Source organism: Nomascus leucogenys, chromosome 5 (genome assembly GCF_006542625.1).
Source record: "Nomascus leucogenys isolate Asia chromosome 5, Asia_NLE_v1, whole genome shotgun sequence".
NCBI lineage: Eukaryota > Metazoa > Chordata > Mammalia > Primates > Hylobatidae > Nomascus > Nomascus leucogenys.
The window spans coordinates 43,635,230-43,650,648 of NC_044385.1; the positions used below are offsets into that span (position 1 = coordinate 43,635,230).

At 40.1% G+C, this 15,419-nt stretch overlaps 1 protein-coding gene across 1 annotated transcript in view; it reads left to right on the forward strand.

Moving 5' to 3' along the window:
* Window positions 1–15,419, forward strand: part of ROR1 (receptor tyrosine kinase like orphan receptor 1) — a 416,741-nt gene that overhangs the window by 389,492 nt on the left and 11,830 nt on the right. Inside the window, exon 8 of the mRNA XM_003265179.3 lies at window positions 4,808–5,019. Within this exon, the coding sequence (XP_003265227.2) occupies window positions 4,808–5,019 (212 nt within the window). The remainder of the gene's footprint in view (window positions 1–4,807; window positions 5,020–15,419) is intronic.

A 15,419-nucleotide genomic window follows, 5' to 3' on the forward strand; every position in this document is an offset into this window, starting at 1 on the left:
ATTCATTTGAGAATACATAAGGCAATAGACCATCTACTTAGTATTTCCATCAAGTCAAGAGAGTGAATGCCTGGGCCCAGCCTGCCAACTGAAGGCCTAATTACCTCTCTCTCTCGTCTTCCAGGCATATGCCTAAATCACTGGTGCAGGCCCCTATCTGCTACCAACCTGCTTATTTTATAGTTTTCAGATAATAAATTGGTAGTGATTCCTGTTTGTTTTCTATGGTTTTTAAATTTTTTTCAGTCAAGGTTATAATTTAAACTTGTTTAATTTCCCTTGAATTCTAAGGTTCTGTAAGATTTCTTCCCCCCTTTGCCATATTTAAAACCAGAGCCTTTTCTTGTTTTAACTCAAAGTAATATCCCAGATGATGTTTCACTTTATTAAAAGTACCTCTTTAATAAGAAATCATGATTACTTTGCTTTAAATGTCAGGATAAGAAAGGAGTATTTTCTCTATTATATTTAATTACTAATCAAAGTATTGAATATCATTGTAAAAATAAAATAGGAATGTCAGATGTGAACTGTGATACCAAATTGTTGATTTTTAAAAGGAAATTAATCATGTGATCTGGACTAAGTCGTTGGTTTCAAAAATCTCAAGTATTTAACTTGATGTAACTAATATGTGCATTTCACTTTTAAACAGTTATTCCAAAGTATTAAAAATCTTCAACATTCTGATTTTCAGCCAATTTTCTCTGTAATGCATTGGAGGTGTCCATTACCCTTTAAAATGACTAGTAAGAATAATGTCCATTGTTCCAAAATGATTTTCTTAAAATAGTATGATTCCCACCAGGTATTAGTCTTCATTGAAAGAGAACTTCGGACTCTTAAGGAGAATGATGAAAAACAGTTACATATAATGTTTTAGGGTAATTTTGATTAGTAATATAATTTACTAGAAGCACTGAAGGTAGACAGGCTTGCATTCCAACCCAGACTCTGCTACTTCGTAGCTTTGACAAGTTATTTTTCCTTTCTCGGTCTTAATTTCTCGATGTGTAAAATCAAGATAACACCAATGTGCCTGCCGGGTTAAAATGAGGAATACAAATGCTAGGACATCAAAAAGGACCTAGGCAGATATTAGTTTTCTAATTTTTCATTTGGAAGGCTCATTGTTCTATGGAATATTTTTATATAAGATTTTGAGAGCCAGCAGAGACTGAATCCCCTTATGGCCAAATGCAGAGAGCTGTGTAGGGAAGGAAGCACTTTGTATGGGAGACTTACCATGGGCCTGAATGTGTTTCTGTCACTTCCAACATGACCATGTATTGTTCTCCTTGATTATTTCACTTGGCAAAAAGACATTGGGCCCCTTGTGCTTGTTAGCATATCCTCAGTGTAATCAGAAGGAGCCAAGCTTGGCTGTTTAAAGGATTCAGCTTCTTGAAGTTTGTTCTCCTGCAGACCTACGGGGGGATTTGTCCCAGACCCTCGTTTACAATAGAAGACCTTCCATGAATAATCTGATAGGGCATGAGTATAGAATAGACTCCTTTGTTTGCCAGACAGGTGAGGCCCTACTTTCTCTTGTTGCTAAAAATCTGGCCTGGAAAAATGACTAGCATTGCGTTAGTACTAAATTAGCCTCATTGCTTTTGTAATCATTACCCTCAAAATGATTTCACTGAAAAACCAAGAATAACAACAGAGACTTTACCCCCCTAGGGTACTGAGAAATTTGAAAATGGTTTATAATGTTAATAATAACCGTAACATCCAACAACTGTATGGCAATTTTCAATTATCCAAGGTTCTTTCATGAACATTATCTCATTTGATTCTCATGTGAACCAAATAAGATTGGTAGAGCAGGTACTATTATTCCTGCTCTACCAATCTTATTTATTCCATTGAATAAATGAGGAAATGGAGATCAGGGAGGTTGTTTCTTGCTTAGGATTATCTAGCCCAAAACTTCCAGCCCAAAACTTTTACCTGTGAATCCCCCTCTAGTCTAAGGGTAAAGGGTAAACATTGAGTGGTAACTGGTACTAGAATAGATTTGTTGCTTACAGCAATTCTGTGAAGTAGGTATTACTCCCATTTTACAGATGAGTTTGCTTGGAGTGGCTAAGGGCCTACTGAAGGTCACGTAGATAATGAAAAAGGCATTATTCAGAGGTTTCTGACTCGGTGCCCTGTGGCAGATGGTCTTCTACTCAGGTGATTCCTTTCTGTCTATCTATAGGCATGTAGACACAATCATTACTGGTGCACATTACCCAGCACTGACTACAACAGCCTCCAGTGATGCCTGGGTTATATATTTACCTGTAACAGTGTATAAAGCAGGGATTTTCTGTAATCCCAGCACTTTGGGAGGCCGAGGCAGGTGGATCACGAGGTCAAGAGATCGAGACCATCCTGGCCAACATGGTGAAACCCCGTCTCTACTAAAAATACAAAAATTAGCTGGGCATGGTGGCACATGCCTGTAGTCCCAGCTACTCAGGGGGCTGAGGCAGGTGAATCGCTTGAACCCGGGAGGCAGAGGTTGCAGTGAGCCGAGATCGCACCATTGCACTCCAGCCTGGCGACGGAGCGAGACTCAATCTCAAAAAAAAAAAAAAAAAAAAAAAGCAGGGATTTCAAAAGCATCACATTTGGCAAAGCTTCAGTGTTATTCCTTTCCTTTCAGATCACCCTCATCCTTCCTACCTCCATGAAACAAGAGGAACCCTACTATGAGAAAATAGGGGCAAAATTCTCCAATTATTGGCAGTGAAGTGTAGTAGCTAGAATGGTGGGCAAAAAGCAAGACCAACGATGGAATCCCAGCTTTTGACTTACTAGCTGCATGTCCTTGGGCAAGTTACTTAACCACTCTGTCTTCCAGCATCTTCACCTATAAAAATGAGGATAAGGATGTCATCTACCTTATAGAGTTGGTTGTGACTAAAATGAGTTTATGAAAAGCACCTGGTCCATAGTAATAATAGCTAACATGATTTTGCACCAGTAGAAAATATTTGATAAATATTAAAATTGGGTTCTCTGTCACCCAGGCTGGGGTGCAGTGGCGCAATCACAGCTCACTGCAGCCTCAACCTTCTGGGCTCAGGTAATCCTTCTGCCTCAGCCTCTTAAGTAGCCAAGACTACAGACATGCACCATCATGCCTGGCTAATTTTTTTAATTTTTTGTAGAGGTGGGGTTTCACCATGTTGCCTAGGCTGGTCTCAAATTCCTAGGCTCAAGCAATCTGCCTGCCTCGGCCTCCCAAAGTGCTGGGATTACAGGCATGACCCACTGCACCCAGCCTGAAATTCTTATTCTTTTTATTCTACTCTGTAACCAGACTCTTCTGAGGGCTAACTCACAGGGCACAGTCCCAAAACCAGGTTTTGGTATTCCTTTCGAATAACTGATATGCCATATCTCACCTGCCAAACAGTTCCCAAACAAGGTGTGTACAAGTAAAAACTACATATGGTTTATTCTCATTTACATGTACTAGGGTAACTCATTATTTAAAGGACCTTTTAGGTCTTTTCATCACTCTCTTTATACTTCCAGTTTAGCATCTACAGGACATGTCATTATCTTTCTTCTATTTTCCTTACCAGACGATGAGCCCCTTAAGGGCAGAGGACATGTCATACTTAATTTTATGTTCCCAGTACCTACAATAGTGCCTGACATGCAGTAGCTTTTGTTTATTGACTTACTGAATGAGTGGAAGGATAATTGAATGAACGCATGGTTAATTATTTTGTAAGGTAAATAATCATCTCTGAATTTTGTGTCAATTTGAGTTTTCACACTTTGAATTTTCTTAAAGATAGCTGATCTTGGTTATCAGGGCACGTCATTATGTAACCCCTCTAATTACTATCCCATAATTCTGTGTTTGTTTTACCAGTCAAATAATTCATTAATGACAGTATATGCCTAAGTATTTGGTTTCAATGGTCAGGCTCAAACTGATAAAAAGAAAAGTATGTCTCATGTTCTACACATATTATATTCTTTTCCAAGCAATGGGATATAAGATTTCAAAAATATACTTCAAAGTGTTAGCACTCATAATTATTGGGCTCACATGAAACCATTTAAGAATTCTGGGGTTTCAATAAAGTGTCAGGTTATACAGTGCTGCCATGCTGGAAGGAAATATAGACACCATCCAAAACAGACACTTACTTTTGCAGAGGTAAAGAATGAGGCCCAGAGACGTGAATGTGTGTTCAAGGCCACACAGCTGATCAAAGACCAAAGTGACCCTGACTTCAGGCCCCCATATTCTCAGGCCAGTGGCTTTTTGGACACTGGGACCAGGATTCCTTAGTAATGTTGATTCTGGAAGATGCAGGATTGGCCCCATAAGTCCAAACCAGCCAAGACAAGGTCATGGTTTCTAGAACACCATCTTGTGGGGGCTGATCTCGGCTGGCAGCCAATGGAAGAAGAGCCCTGTGGTCCACATTAAGGCTCTTGGATGTATACAGTCCATTCACATGGCGTTTAACTTTTAAGGTGTTAGAGAAATGTGGGTCTGCCACTAAAGAGAGGCAACACCAGAGGGGGACCCACACACATACAAAGTTTTCATAATGTCCCTCTGCAGTTTTTAAACATTTGAACTTTAAACTTTTAAACTTCAATAAATTATGTTGAAGGTTTGATGGAAACAAATGGTAATAAGCAATGGATTCCTTTTTTCTCACAGTGGGATTTGTGTGTATAGAAGAATAGAAGAGGTGGTTCATTTTAAACTATGCAATGTAATATTATACATGTTACTTTAAAGAGTATAACTTTTGCTCTTTTTCATTTCTGCACCCAGATTCAAAGGATTCCAAGGAGAAGAATAAAATGGAAATCCTGTACATACTAGTGCCAAGTGTGGCCATTCCCCTGGCCATTGCTTTACTCTTCTTCTTCATTTGCGTCTGTCGGAATAACCAGAAGTCATCGTCACCACCAGTCCAGAGGCAACCAAAACACGTCAGAGGTCAAAATGTAGAGATGTCAATGCTGAATGCATATAAACCCAAGGTAATGTTAGCAGTACAAAGCTACATTTGTTCCATGGGCTTCAAGTTAAAGCACCATGTTATAACCCTCCCAAGCTTGGAAATCGAATGATATGGAATCAGAGTTTTATAAGTGCTAAGGTTCATTTTAACCAAATGCAAAGATGAACTACCTACCTCTGTCTAAGCCAAGACACTTTCATCAGTATGTCTACTTCAGTGTTGGGCCACCCATATCACTGCCTTGCCATAGAGTCGTTGGGCTAGAAGTGATCCCAGGAAATCATCCTGGCCAGCCTGTCAGGACTCAGAATGTGAGCAATTTTTCAAAATTTCAAAGAGGAAATTTCATGCTTTTCCATCCAAATTGCAAGAGAGAACAAGATCCATCACTGTTCACAAACTTCACTGTCGAGAACCTTCTCGTTGCATAATGTGCAAATAGTTAAACCACTGTACTATATACTTAAAAATGATTAAGATAGTAAATTTTGTTGTGTTTTTTTTACCACAATTTTTAAAAAATCCTTTGTGTGCCTAACTTACATCCCTTTTTCTTTGGCTTAAGTGTATTTTAAGGAAGTGTCGTCCTTCCAATAGTCTTCAAATGCTGTTTTATGATAACCAACCTTAGCCTTCCCCACTTTGAGCTAAATCAACCCCTTCCCTTTTTCTTTTCATCCACATCTTTCAACGTTTGAGTTGCTCGAGGTCCTGGCAAGGAACCCAGGGTCACTGGCCCTTACCTTAAATAGAGCCCCTGCACTGCATCTTGGAACTAAAATACAACAGAGTCTTTCTTTCAGGAAAGCCAGAATCACAATCCCAGGGCTCTCAGCAAAAAGATTTCATTTAAATAATTTAAGACTCTTGCATCTAACAGCCTGTTTTTTTCTAATTATTCCAATTGCATAAGAACATTAATTCATTCATTCAACAAATATTTATCTTCCCTGTGGACTAGTAACTGTATTATTCTTTTGACCCTCATAAAGAGGAGAAGCATCACTTTTAATAAAATTTTAGGAAAAAAAAGTCTTCACACTCAAATTAACTAATCCTCTTATCTAATAAATGGAGTAGTGTAATTGGGCTGACACAGAGTGCTCATTTTTTTTTCTGCTTTACTGTTCAGATTTTTTTTATTTAAAAAGTCTTGAAAAGATTTTTGCTATTATAAAGTCATATTTATTAATAGGATTTGGAATTCCTTAAATGCTAAAAATTCCGTGTATATATTCTGTATTCAGCAAAACCACTGTTCTCTTGCTGAGTGTGAATTTTTATCATTTAAAAAAAAACAAAAAAAACTACAAATCCTGAAGACCATAGAGTTCATGCAGTAGACTGGAGGATGGGCAGAGGTAGGGATTCAACTCTTTTGACATCCCGGCTTCTAGCTAGCTGATTTACATATATTATAGCATTTTATATAATATCACATTTAATCCTTACTACTTAGTGCTACTATAAAAGTAGTGAAAGCAAATGGATGGGGGTTAATATTGCTACACATTCACCTAGTTGACCTGGCAGATACTTTTACCTAGCTCATGACTTCAAGCTTCTAGTGTAAGAGCCATTGTTCCATGAGACTCCTTCCCTTTCATTTCTGTTGGTAAATGTTGAGAAGTCTTAGAAACACCAGAACTCTGGGTAGGGGAGAGACCTAGATCACTTTGGTTACAGCAGGCGGCAGTTTGGTGCAGTAGCCACCATCCTGGAAAGATGTACTCCTCATTGCCAGGGCAGGAACCATGGAAGAATCATTTCCATTTTTAGAAATTATCAATTTTGTGGGTTAGCCTTAATCTGCAATTTAATTCCATTTTTAGTGGAGGATTGTTTTATATCATGATGTCCAACAGAGATTCCAGAGAGCTTTGTGGCATAAATAGAAAAAAAGCTAATATATATATCGATGAATACAAACTGTCAAGAACAATACCAGGAGCTTTTACATCCATTATCACACTTAATCCTCACAGCTATTGTATAAGGCAGGTATTATTACTATTTTTGTACAACCAGGGTAATTGAGACACAAACAGACTAAGTAACTTGCCCAAGGTCCAAGAGCTAGTTATTAGAAGCAATGAAATGTGAATACAGGATTTTTCACCTTTTCTAAATAGAACCGGCCCTTGCTCTTGCAGGATCCGTGATAACTTTTTCACAGAACAGATCAAGTGGGGAAGGAGGAGGGAGGGTTAGGCAAGCAACTGAATGTGATCCCATTTGGTCAGTTTGTGCTGCAGAGTAACCACAGGCATTCTCCTGGCTTCTGACAAATCTTTAAGGGGCCTGCATGGCAGTCACTGAATGATGTAGCCCTAGCCCTGCCAGGGACATGTACAATTTGGCTAGAGCAATAATAGCTCCCCATCCTTCATGGTCAAAGAGACAAATGTAAAATATACTGGCATGAGTTTTCCCAGAGACTGGGTGAAGTAAACATTGTTTTCATAGTTTCTGGATCATTTCTGAGGTGTGCCTTGCTAAATCTGCCAGTGTCAAGATTTGTCCAATATAAGGCTTAGAGCTTAGCCTTAAACTCCTGAACCAGAGAAGTAGAAATGGCTTAAATATTTGAATGGGTTGGGGAGGGGAAAGGAAACAACAAAAACAAATACTAACTTTTCTTTTTCTTACACTTCTAAGGGACTTGGCTCCGATCAAATTTGAGTTATTCAATTGTTTGTTTTGGTTCTTACTGAGTGCCTTTCCTGGAAAAAGCACAAAGGACTCCATAGACCTTAAAGAAAATTCCTAAATGTAAACAGAAAATCTCTAAAACTGCTTTGGAAGGTCACTGACACATAAATATTACATGTACCTATAAAATCTAAAAGGAAAGGACACACATAAAAAAGAAAGGAAAAAAGTGCTGAAAACAAACACTCCACCAGAGCAAAATCAAAAGAATATTTGGAGGCGAGGATGAAAGGAATGAAGGATAGAAGCCAGTCTGCCCTAGTCTTATTCTTTTTTCCCCTTGGCCAATTCAAAAGTCAGAGACTCTAGGGTTCTTATTTATCCAAATGAATGTGCCCTTCAGGGTTTAAACTCTCTGCTTCCATCTCTCTTCACTTGTGGAGCTGCTAAAATTCTCCTGAGTGTTTGGATTGAGAAGAGGAGGCTCCTGTGGGAGATTAGAAACCGATACCCTTGAGAGAGGACAACAGGGAGCTGCCGACAGACTGGCTGACGAGGCCCGGCTTGGGTCCCCAGAGAGGTAGGACGGTGCAGTTGGAAGTAAAAGCTTTTGATGAGCCATGAGTTTCCTTCTCATCTGTGGGCAAAGGAAGCCAGTGGACCAGAGAGGCACCTTAAAGCCGAACAGTCAGGAAGATGGAGATGCCCTGGCTCCCATGCCAACTGCTCTGTGACTCTGAGAAGCCATCTAGCCTTTTGCAGTTCAATTTTCTCAGCTGTTCAGGGGAAGAAGTAGACTGTGTTCAAGTAGAAGACTGTTAATTTTCCTGTTATTTTGTTTAGCCAAAGATTCGAAGCCATTCAATCCTCTAATGAGTACTGTAGTGATGCCTAAACTAAGCAGGATTTTTCTATATTGCATTACAAATTTTACAATCTGAGTGAGGTTGTTTTTTCTTCTTTTAGTACTGCAGAAATTGAACCTTCTCAGAGGAGACTGGAAACTCTAAATTCCCTTCTCTGTTTCTTTTCCTTTGCTTCTCCTTCCCTTGCCCCTACATCCCCTGCCAGGTATGACTCTGGAAAACAGCATTCTGTAAGCTTGCTTGGGTAAGGGACAGAAGCTGTGGTATGTGCTACTGTGGGAGCAGGGAGGGGGCAGAGTCTCCCCTTCAAGAACAGTATGGGCCCAATTCAGCCCAGGCCTCCTGGCTCCTCACCTACCTGGAGGTTAGGCAGATAGAGAGGTTAAAAGATGGAGGAGTCTGAGGGGCATGGTTGCTCACACCTGTAATCTCAGCATTTGAGGAAACCAAGGTGGATAGATCGCTTGAGCCCAGGAGTTCAAGACCAGCCTGGGCAACATGGGGAAACCCCATCTCTACAAACACACACACACACAATTAGCCAGGCATGGTGGTGCATCCCTGTACTTGGAGCTACTCGGGAGGCTGAGGTGGGAGGATTACTTGAGCCTGGGAATTTGAGGCTGCAGTGAGCTAAGATCATGCCACTGCACTCCAGCCTAGGCAACAGAATGAGACTCATCTCAAAACAAGAAAAAAAGATGGAGGAGTCTGAGAATGAGGGCGAAGAAGAGTCAAGGCAGGCCAGGGGTGTGAGATGCAGCCAACGCCTGGGCAGCCCCCATGAGTCAAACTCCTGCAGCTCCTGGCTGATGTAAGGAACATCGCAGGGGAAAGAAAGCAGGACTGGCCCAGCTTTCCAAAGCTGATGGCTGTGTTTTACTTCTCAATTTACCCTCATCTCTTGCCAGCTTCTCTGCTTTTTCACTTCTAGACAATTCATCTCTCCATTTTCCCTTCCAGCCAAAGTAGTTGCTGAATATATTGAAATTTGATTACATTCTCTGGCCCTGTCCCTTTTGCCAGCAACATGCTTCCATCTAAAAGCCCTGCTGGAGTCTGGCTACCCTTTTAAATTCCCTGTTCTTACCAAATGTCACCACACTTCATGCTAAAATATCCTCAATAACTTTTCCACTCACTGCTTAAAACCATTGTCTCCCAACACTTCTGAGCTCACCGTTCTATTAACATGGGTCTCTTGGGAATCACCAGTGATGTTATTTAATCCAGTGACCTTTGCCAAGTCTTCATCCCCTTTAATTTCTCTGGAGCCTTTGATATTCTTAACCACCATCCTGAAATATTTTTTTTTTCCCCTTGACTTTCCCTATCTCCTTCCCACACTTCCTTCGCTAGTTCTTTTAATTCCCCTTAATGGGAGCATCCTCTGACATTCTTTTCCTCTCTCATTCTCTTGTGCTGATTTCATCCTCCAGTGTTGCTCTAGCTCCCCCTTGAGTGTAATGATTTCCCAACCTGGAAGGCCCAGTTTCAAGTTACAAAATTCTTGCCACCAAAAATCCTGCCACACAAAAGTCCATACTATCGGGGCCTAACTTACCTTTCCAGCCACGCTTTTCTCTTAGTTTATTTCTGGAAAGTAGTCTGATACACTTCAAAGAGCAAGAGTGTAGAGACAAAGAGATATCATTACAAATCTTGGCTCCGCTGTCAACTGGCCACAAGATCTTAAGCAAATAACTAACTTCTCTGAACCTTTTATTTTCTCATCCATAAAGCAAGGATAAGAATAGTACTTAAAAGAGATATTTTTTACACTTTGAGATAGCGTGTCTGGCACCTCACAGGTACTTAATAGCTAGAAATTACTATTACTGTTGTTATAACTGATGAGTACAGATCTTTTTTTTAACTTTTAAGTTCAGGGGTACAAGTGCAGGTTTGTTACATAGGTAAACTTGTGTCATGGGGGTTTGTTGTACAAATTATTTCATCACCCAGGTATTAAGCCCAGTACTCATTAGTTATTTTTTCTGATCCTCTCCCTCCTTCCAAGCTCCACCCTCTGAAAGGCCCCAGGGTGTGTTCCCCTCTGTGTATCTATGAGAACAACATTTAGCTCTCACTTAAAAGTGAGAACATGCGGTACTTGGTTTTCTGTTCCTGTGTTACTTTGCTAAGGATAATGGTCTCCAGCTCCATCCATGTCCCTGCAAAGGATGTGATCTTATTCTTTTTTATGTCCACATAGTATTCCATGGAGTATATTGTATGTACCATCTTTTCTTTATCCAGTCTATCATTGATGGGCATTTAGGTTGATTCCATGTCTTTGCTGTTGTGAATAGTGCTGCAGTGAACATACATATGCATGTGTCCTTATAATAGAATGAGTTATATTCCTTTGGGTATATACCTAGGATTTAAATTGCTAGGTCAAATGGTATTTCTGTCTTTAGGTCTTTTAGGTCTTCCACAATGGCTGAACTAATTTACACTCCCATCAACAGTGTATAAGCATTCCTTTTTCTCTGCAACCTCGCCAGCATCTGTTGTTTTTTGACCTTTTAATAATGGCCGTTCTGACTGGTGTGAGATGGTATCTCATTGTGGTTTTGATTTACATTTCTCTAATAATCAGTGATGTTGAGCTTTTTTCATATGTTTGTTGGCCACACGTATGTCTTCTTTTGAAAAGCGTCTGTTCGTGTCCTTTTTATGGAGTTGTTTTTCTTTAAGTTCCTTAGAAATGCTGGATATAAGACTTTTGCCAGATGCATAGTTTGCAAAATTTTTCTCTCATTCTGTAGATTGTGTTACTTTGTTGATAGTTTCTTTTGCTGTGCAGAAACTCTTTAGTTTAATTAGATCCCATTTGTCAATTTTTGCTCTTGTTTTGATTGCTTTTCGTGTCTTCGTCATGAAATCTTTGCCTGTGCCTATATCCTGAATGGTATTGCCTATGTTGTCTTTCAGGATTTTTATAATTTGGGGTTTACTTTTTTGTTTTTGTTTTTGTTTTGTTTTGTTTTTGAGATGGAGTCTCGCTTTGTCACCCAGGCTAAAGTGCAGTGGTATGATCTCAGCTCACTGCAACCTCCACCTCCTGGGTTTAAGCAATTCTCATGCCTCAGCCTCCTGAGTAGCTGGGACTACAGGCATGCACCACCACACGTGGCTAATTTTTGTCTTTCTTCATAGAGACAAGGTTTCGCCATATTGCCCAGGCTGGTCTCAAACTCCTGGCCTCAAGTGATTCACCTGCCTTGGCCTCCCAAAGTGCTGGGATTCCAGACATGAGCCACTAGAGTTTTACATTTAAGTCTTTAATCCATCTTGAATTAATTTTTGTACATGGTGTAAGGAAAGGGTCCAGTTTCAATCTTCTGCATATAGCTAGCCAGTTATCCCAGCACCATTTATTTTACTAGGGAATCCTTTTCCCATTGCTTGCTTTTGTCAGGTTTGTCAAAGATCAGGTAGTTGTAGGTGTGCAGTCTAATTTCTGAGTTCTCTATTCTGTTCCATTGGCCTATGTGTCTGTTTCTGCACCAGTACCATGCTCTTTTGGTTACTGTAGCCCTGTAGTATAGTTTGAAGTCAGCTAGTATGATGCCTCCAGCTTTGTTCTTTTTTCTTGGCTATTTGGGCTCTTTTTTAGTTCCATATGAATTTTTAAATAGCTTTCTCTAGTTCTGTGAAGAATATCAATGGTAGTTGAATAGCAATAGCATTTAATCTGTAAATTGCTTTGGGCAGTATGGCCATTTTAATGGTATTGATTCTTCCTATCTATGAGCATGGAATGTTTTTTCATTCGTTTGTGTCATCTCTTATTTCTTTGAGCAGTGTTTTGACTACAGATCTTTTAATGAAGCAAATGCTGTGCAAACATAGGATACTGTGGGCTGGGGAGGAAGCTATAGGATCCAGAAATGCACAGCATTAACTGGGGTGAGGACACAGGCAAGAGAATCCCAGCAAAGATTATAGAGGTACTCTTTGGACAGCTCTTGTATTCCTTGTGTCCATCCTGTTAGCATACATTCTCCTGCCCCACACCCTGCTCACATCCTGGATAAAATCCATCAGGGTGGAGAAGGTCTGATAGTGAGGGCTGGGAGGCTGCCCAGTACATAACCTCAGCTTAAACCAATGTCTGAAGAAACTCTACTTCTGGGAAAAACAAGTCCTATAAATGACTGTATTATAAATTGGCATCATAAACGGACTAAAGTACTTCAATATCTCAATAGAATCTTTGTAATAACCTTATGAAGTAGGTACTAATTTAAGTCTGATTTTTAAGATGAGAAAACTGAGGCTTCAGATTCAGAGTTGGCCCAAAGTCACAAATTGTTAAGTGACAGAGCCAAACTTGAACCCACGTCTGCTCAGGTGCAGAGCCCAGTGCTTTTCTATTTGCCTCTACTGCCTTTATTTTCAGGCTGACTGAAATATGTGAGCCCAAGTTATGAGCACGTGATGGCTCAAGCTGACATTAAAATTACTGGCATCTGTTCTGTCTATTTCCAGGCAGAATAGAACCTCTCCCGTTGGCATTATAAAGTAACTCCACCACAGAATCAACCCTGCTCACCACCAAACATTCAAGCTATCAGAAAGTTACGTTATAGAGAAAAGAAAGGCTTCTGAAGTTAAATCACTTCCAGAGAAATGCAGCTGAGCTCCAAGCAAATGTGGCAAAATATTGGTTGAAACTCCCTCTAGAACTTGATTGCATAAGCCAGAAAGCACTTAATTCAGCTGTAGTCTTTGAAAATGTCCATAACCTCCCAAAACAAAATGGCTGTGGCCTCTAAGCTTTTAAAATGTAATCATTTCCATTTATGAGTAGAGTCAGTTGTTTCATAATTCTAACACTGTTTACCTAAGAACCAGTAAAATGCACAAGAAAGGAAAATAGGTTTTGGAGTCAAGCAGATCCATGTCAACAGCCAAGTCCAGATACTAAGAAATCTTACATTTATATACTCTCCAGGGCTCTCATGCTCAATTCAGGTGAAGGTTGCCATGGACAGGTTTTGTTCATCTATCCCAGTCAACTAGCAGAGACAACTGAGCATAACAGAGTGAGGTCTGACTCAAAAACCAGAGAGCTCTTATACCTTGAGCATTTCACTTTTGCATCAATGGCCTCATGTTTTTAAAATGTAGAGTCCTTTGAGGATCAGATGGAAAGTCTGCCTCCTCTTCCCAGAAAGCTCTGCAACTTTGGTGTCAGACATACTTGGATTTGAATCTTGGCATCACCACTTAATAGTTGTGCTTCTTTAGGCAAGCTACTTAACCACTGAATGCCTTATGTCCTTATCCATAAAATGGGGGCAGTCATAATATGAATCTCACAGGATTGTGATGAGGATTAAATGGGTTGATGCATTAAGCACTTTATGTCAGAGAGCAGACAAGGGAGTGTAGTGTGGTCATAGCAAGGCAGGCTCTGGTGTCTGAATTGATCACCTACCAGCTGGGAGACCACTTAACTGACCTGTTCTTTGGTTTTTCCATCTGTGAAATAGGTATGAGTCATAGTTACCAATCTCATGGGGCTAGTGTGAGGATGAAAGGAGCTAATATGTGTAAAGTACTTACAGCCTAACATATAAGCATTCAAAAAATCATAGCCATTATTAGGATCTCAGTGTCTGGCACATGGCAGATATTTAGTAAATGGTAGGTATTGTTAAATTCAGATTACAGATATCTAGGATAGGAGCCATGTCTTCTCTCTTCATAGTTCTTTCATGGTCCCTCATATAGTAGTCTGTATATATATTCTTCAGTATATTGTATATACAGTATCAGTTGACCAACTGATGCAACTAGCTATTGAAATATATCCTAAATGATTGGCTCTAATTGAAACTAAAGGAAACTGGTGATATGGCCCAAGCTTTAGAGAGACTTATATTTCAAAGTTTTGAAATATAAGTCTCTCTAAGACAGTAGTCATGTAGTATATAAACCTAACAAATGCTGGTTAATGGTTCTTATATTTTTCTCTACCTGATATTTCTAAAGCATCTTTTCAAGCAAGAGTATTGTTTTTTCTCAGTCGGATAAGTTTGAATTGCCCAACCAGGTTCATCAGACACATTGTGGTCATTCATCATGCAGAGAGAAGGGACCCAGATCACTAAGGAATTGACTGATCCAGAAAACTACATCCATTTATTCCAGGGGCTCTCAAAGTGAGGCCTCTAAGCCAGCAGGAGTCTCATCAACTGAGAACTGTCAGAAATGGACAATCTCAGACCCACATAGAAACTCTTGAGGTGGAGCCCAGCAATCTGTGCTTTAACAAGTCCTACAGGTGGCACTGATGCCTGCTCTGATGTAGACCATGCTGGTCAGTACTTGAAATTCAGGAAGCAAGTCAGCCCATAGGGAATACCGATCTCAGAGAAAACTGTGCTTCCAAAGAGAAAAAGGACCTGGGATAGCCGTCCTATTACCAAAAATACTTCTGTAATTTCAGTAGGGCCAGAGTCTGCTCATCATTCCTCTGATGGGGTGTATTAGTCTGTTTTCACACTGCTGCTAAAGACATATCTGAGAATGGAAAGAAAAAGAGGTTTAATGGACTTTACAGTTCCACATGGCTGGGGAGGCCTCACAATCATGGTGGAAGGCAAGGAGGACCAAGTCACATCTTATGTGGATGGCAGCAGGCAAAGAGAGAGCTTGTGCAGGGAAACTCCCCCTTATAGAACCACCAGATCTCATGAGACTTATTCACTATCACGAGAACAGCATGGGAAAGACCTGCCCCCATGATTCAATAACTTCCCACTGGGTCCCTCCCACAACATATGGGAATTCAAGATGAGATTTGGGTGGGGACACTGCCAAACCATATCATTCGACCCCTGGTCTCTTTCAAATCTCATTTCCTTACATTTCAAAACCAATC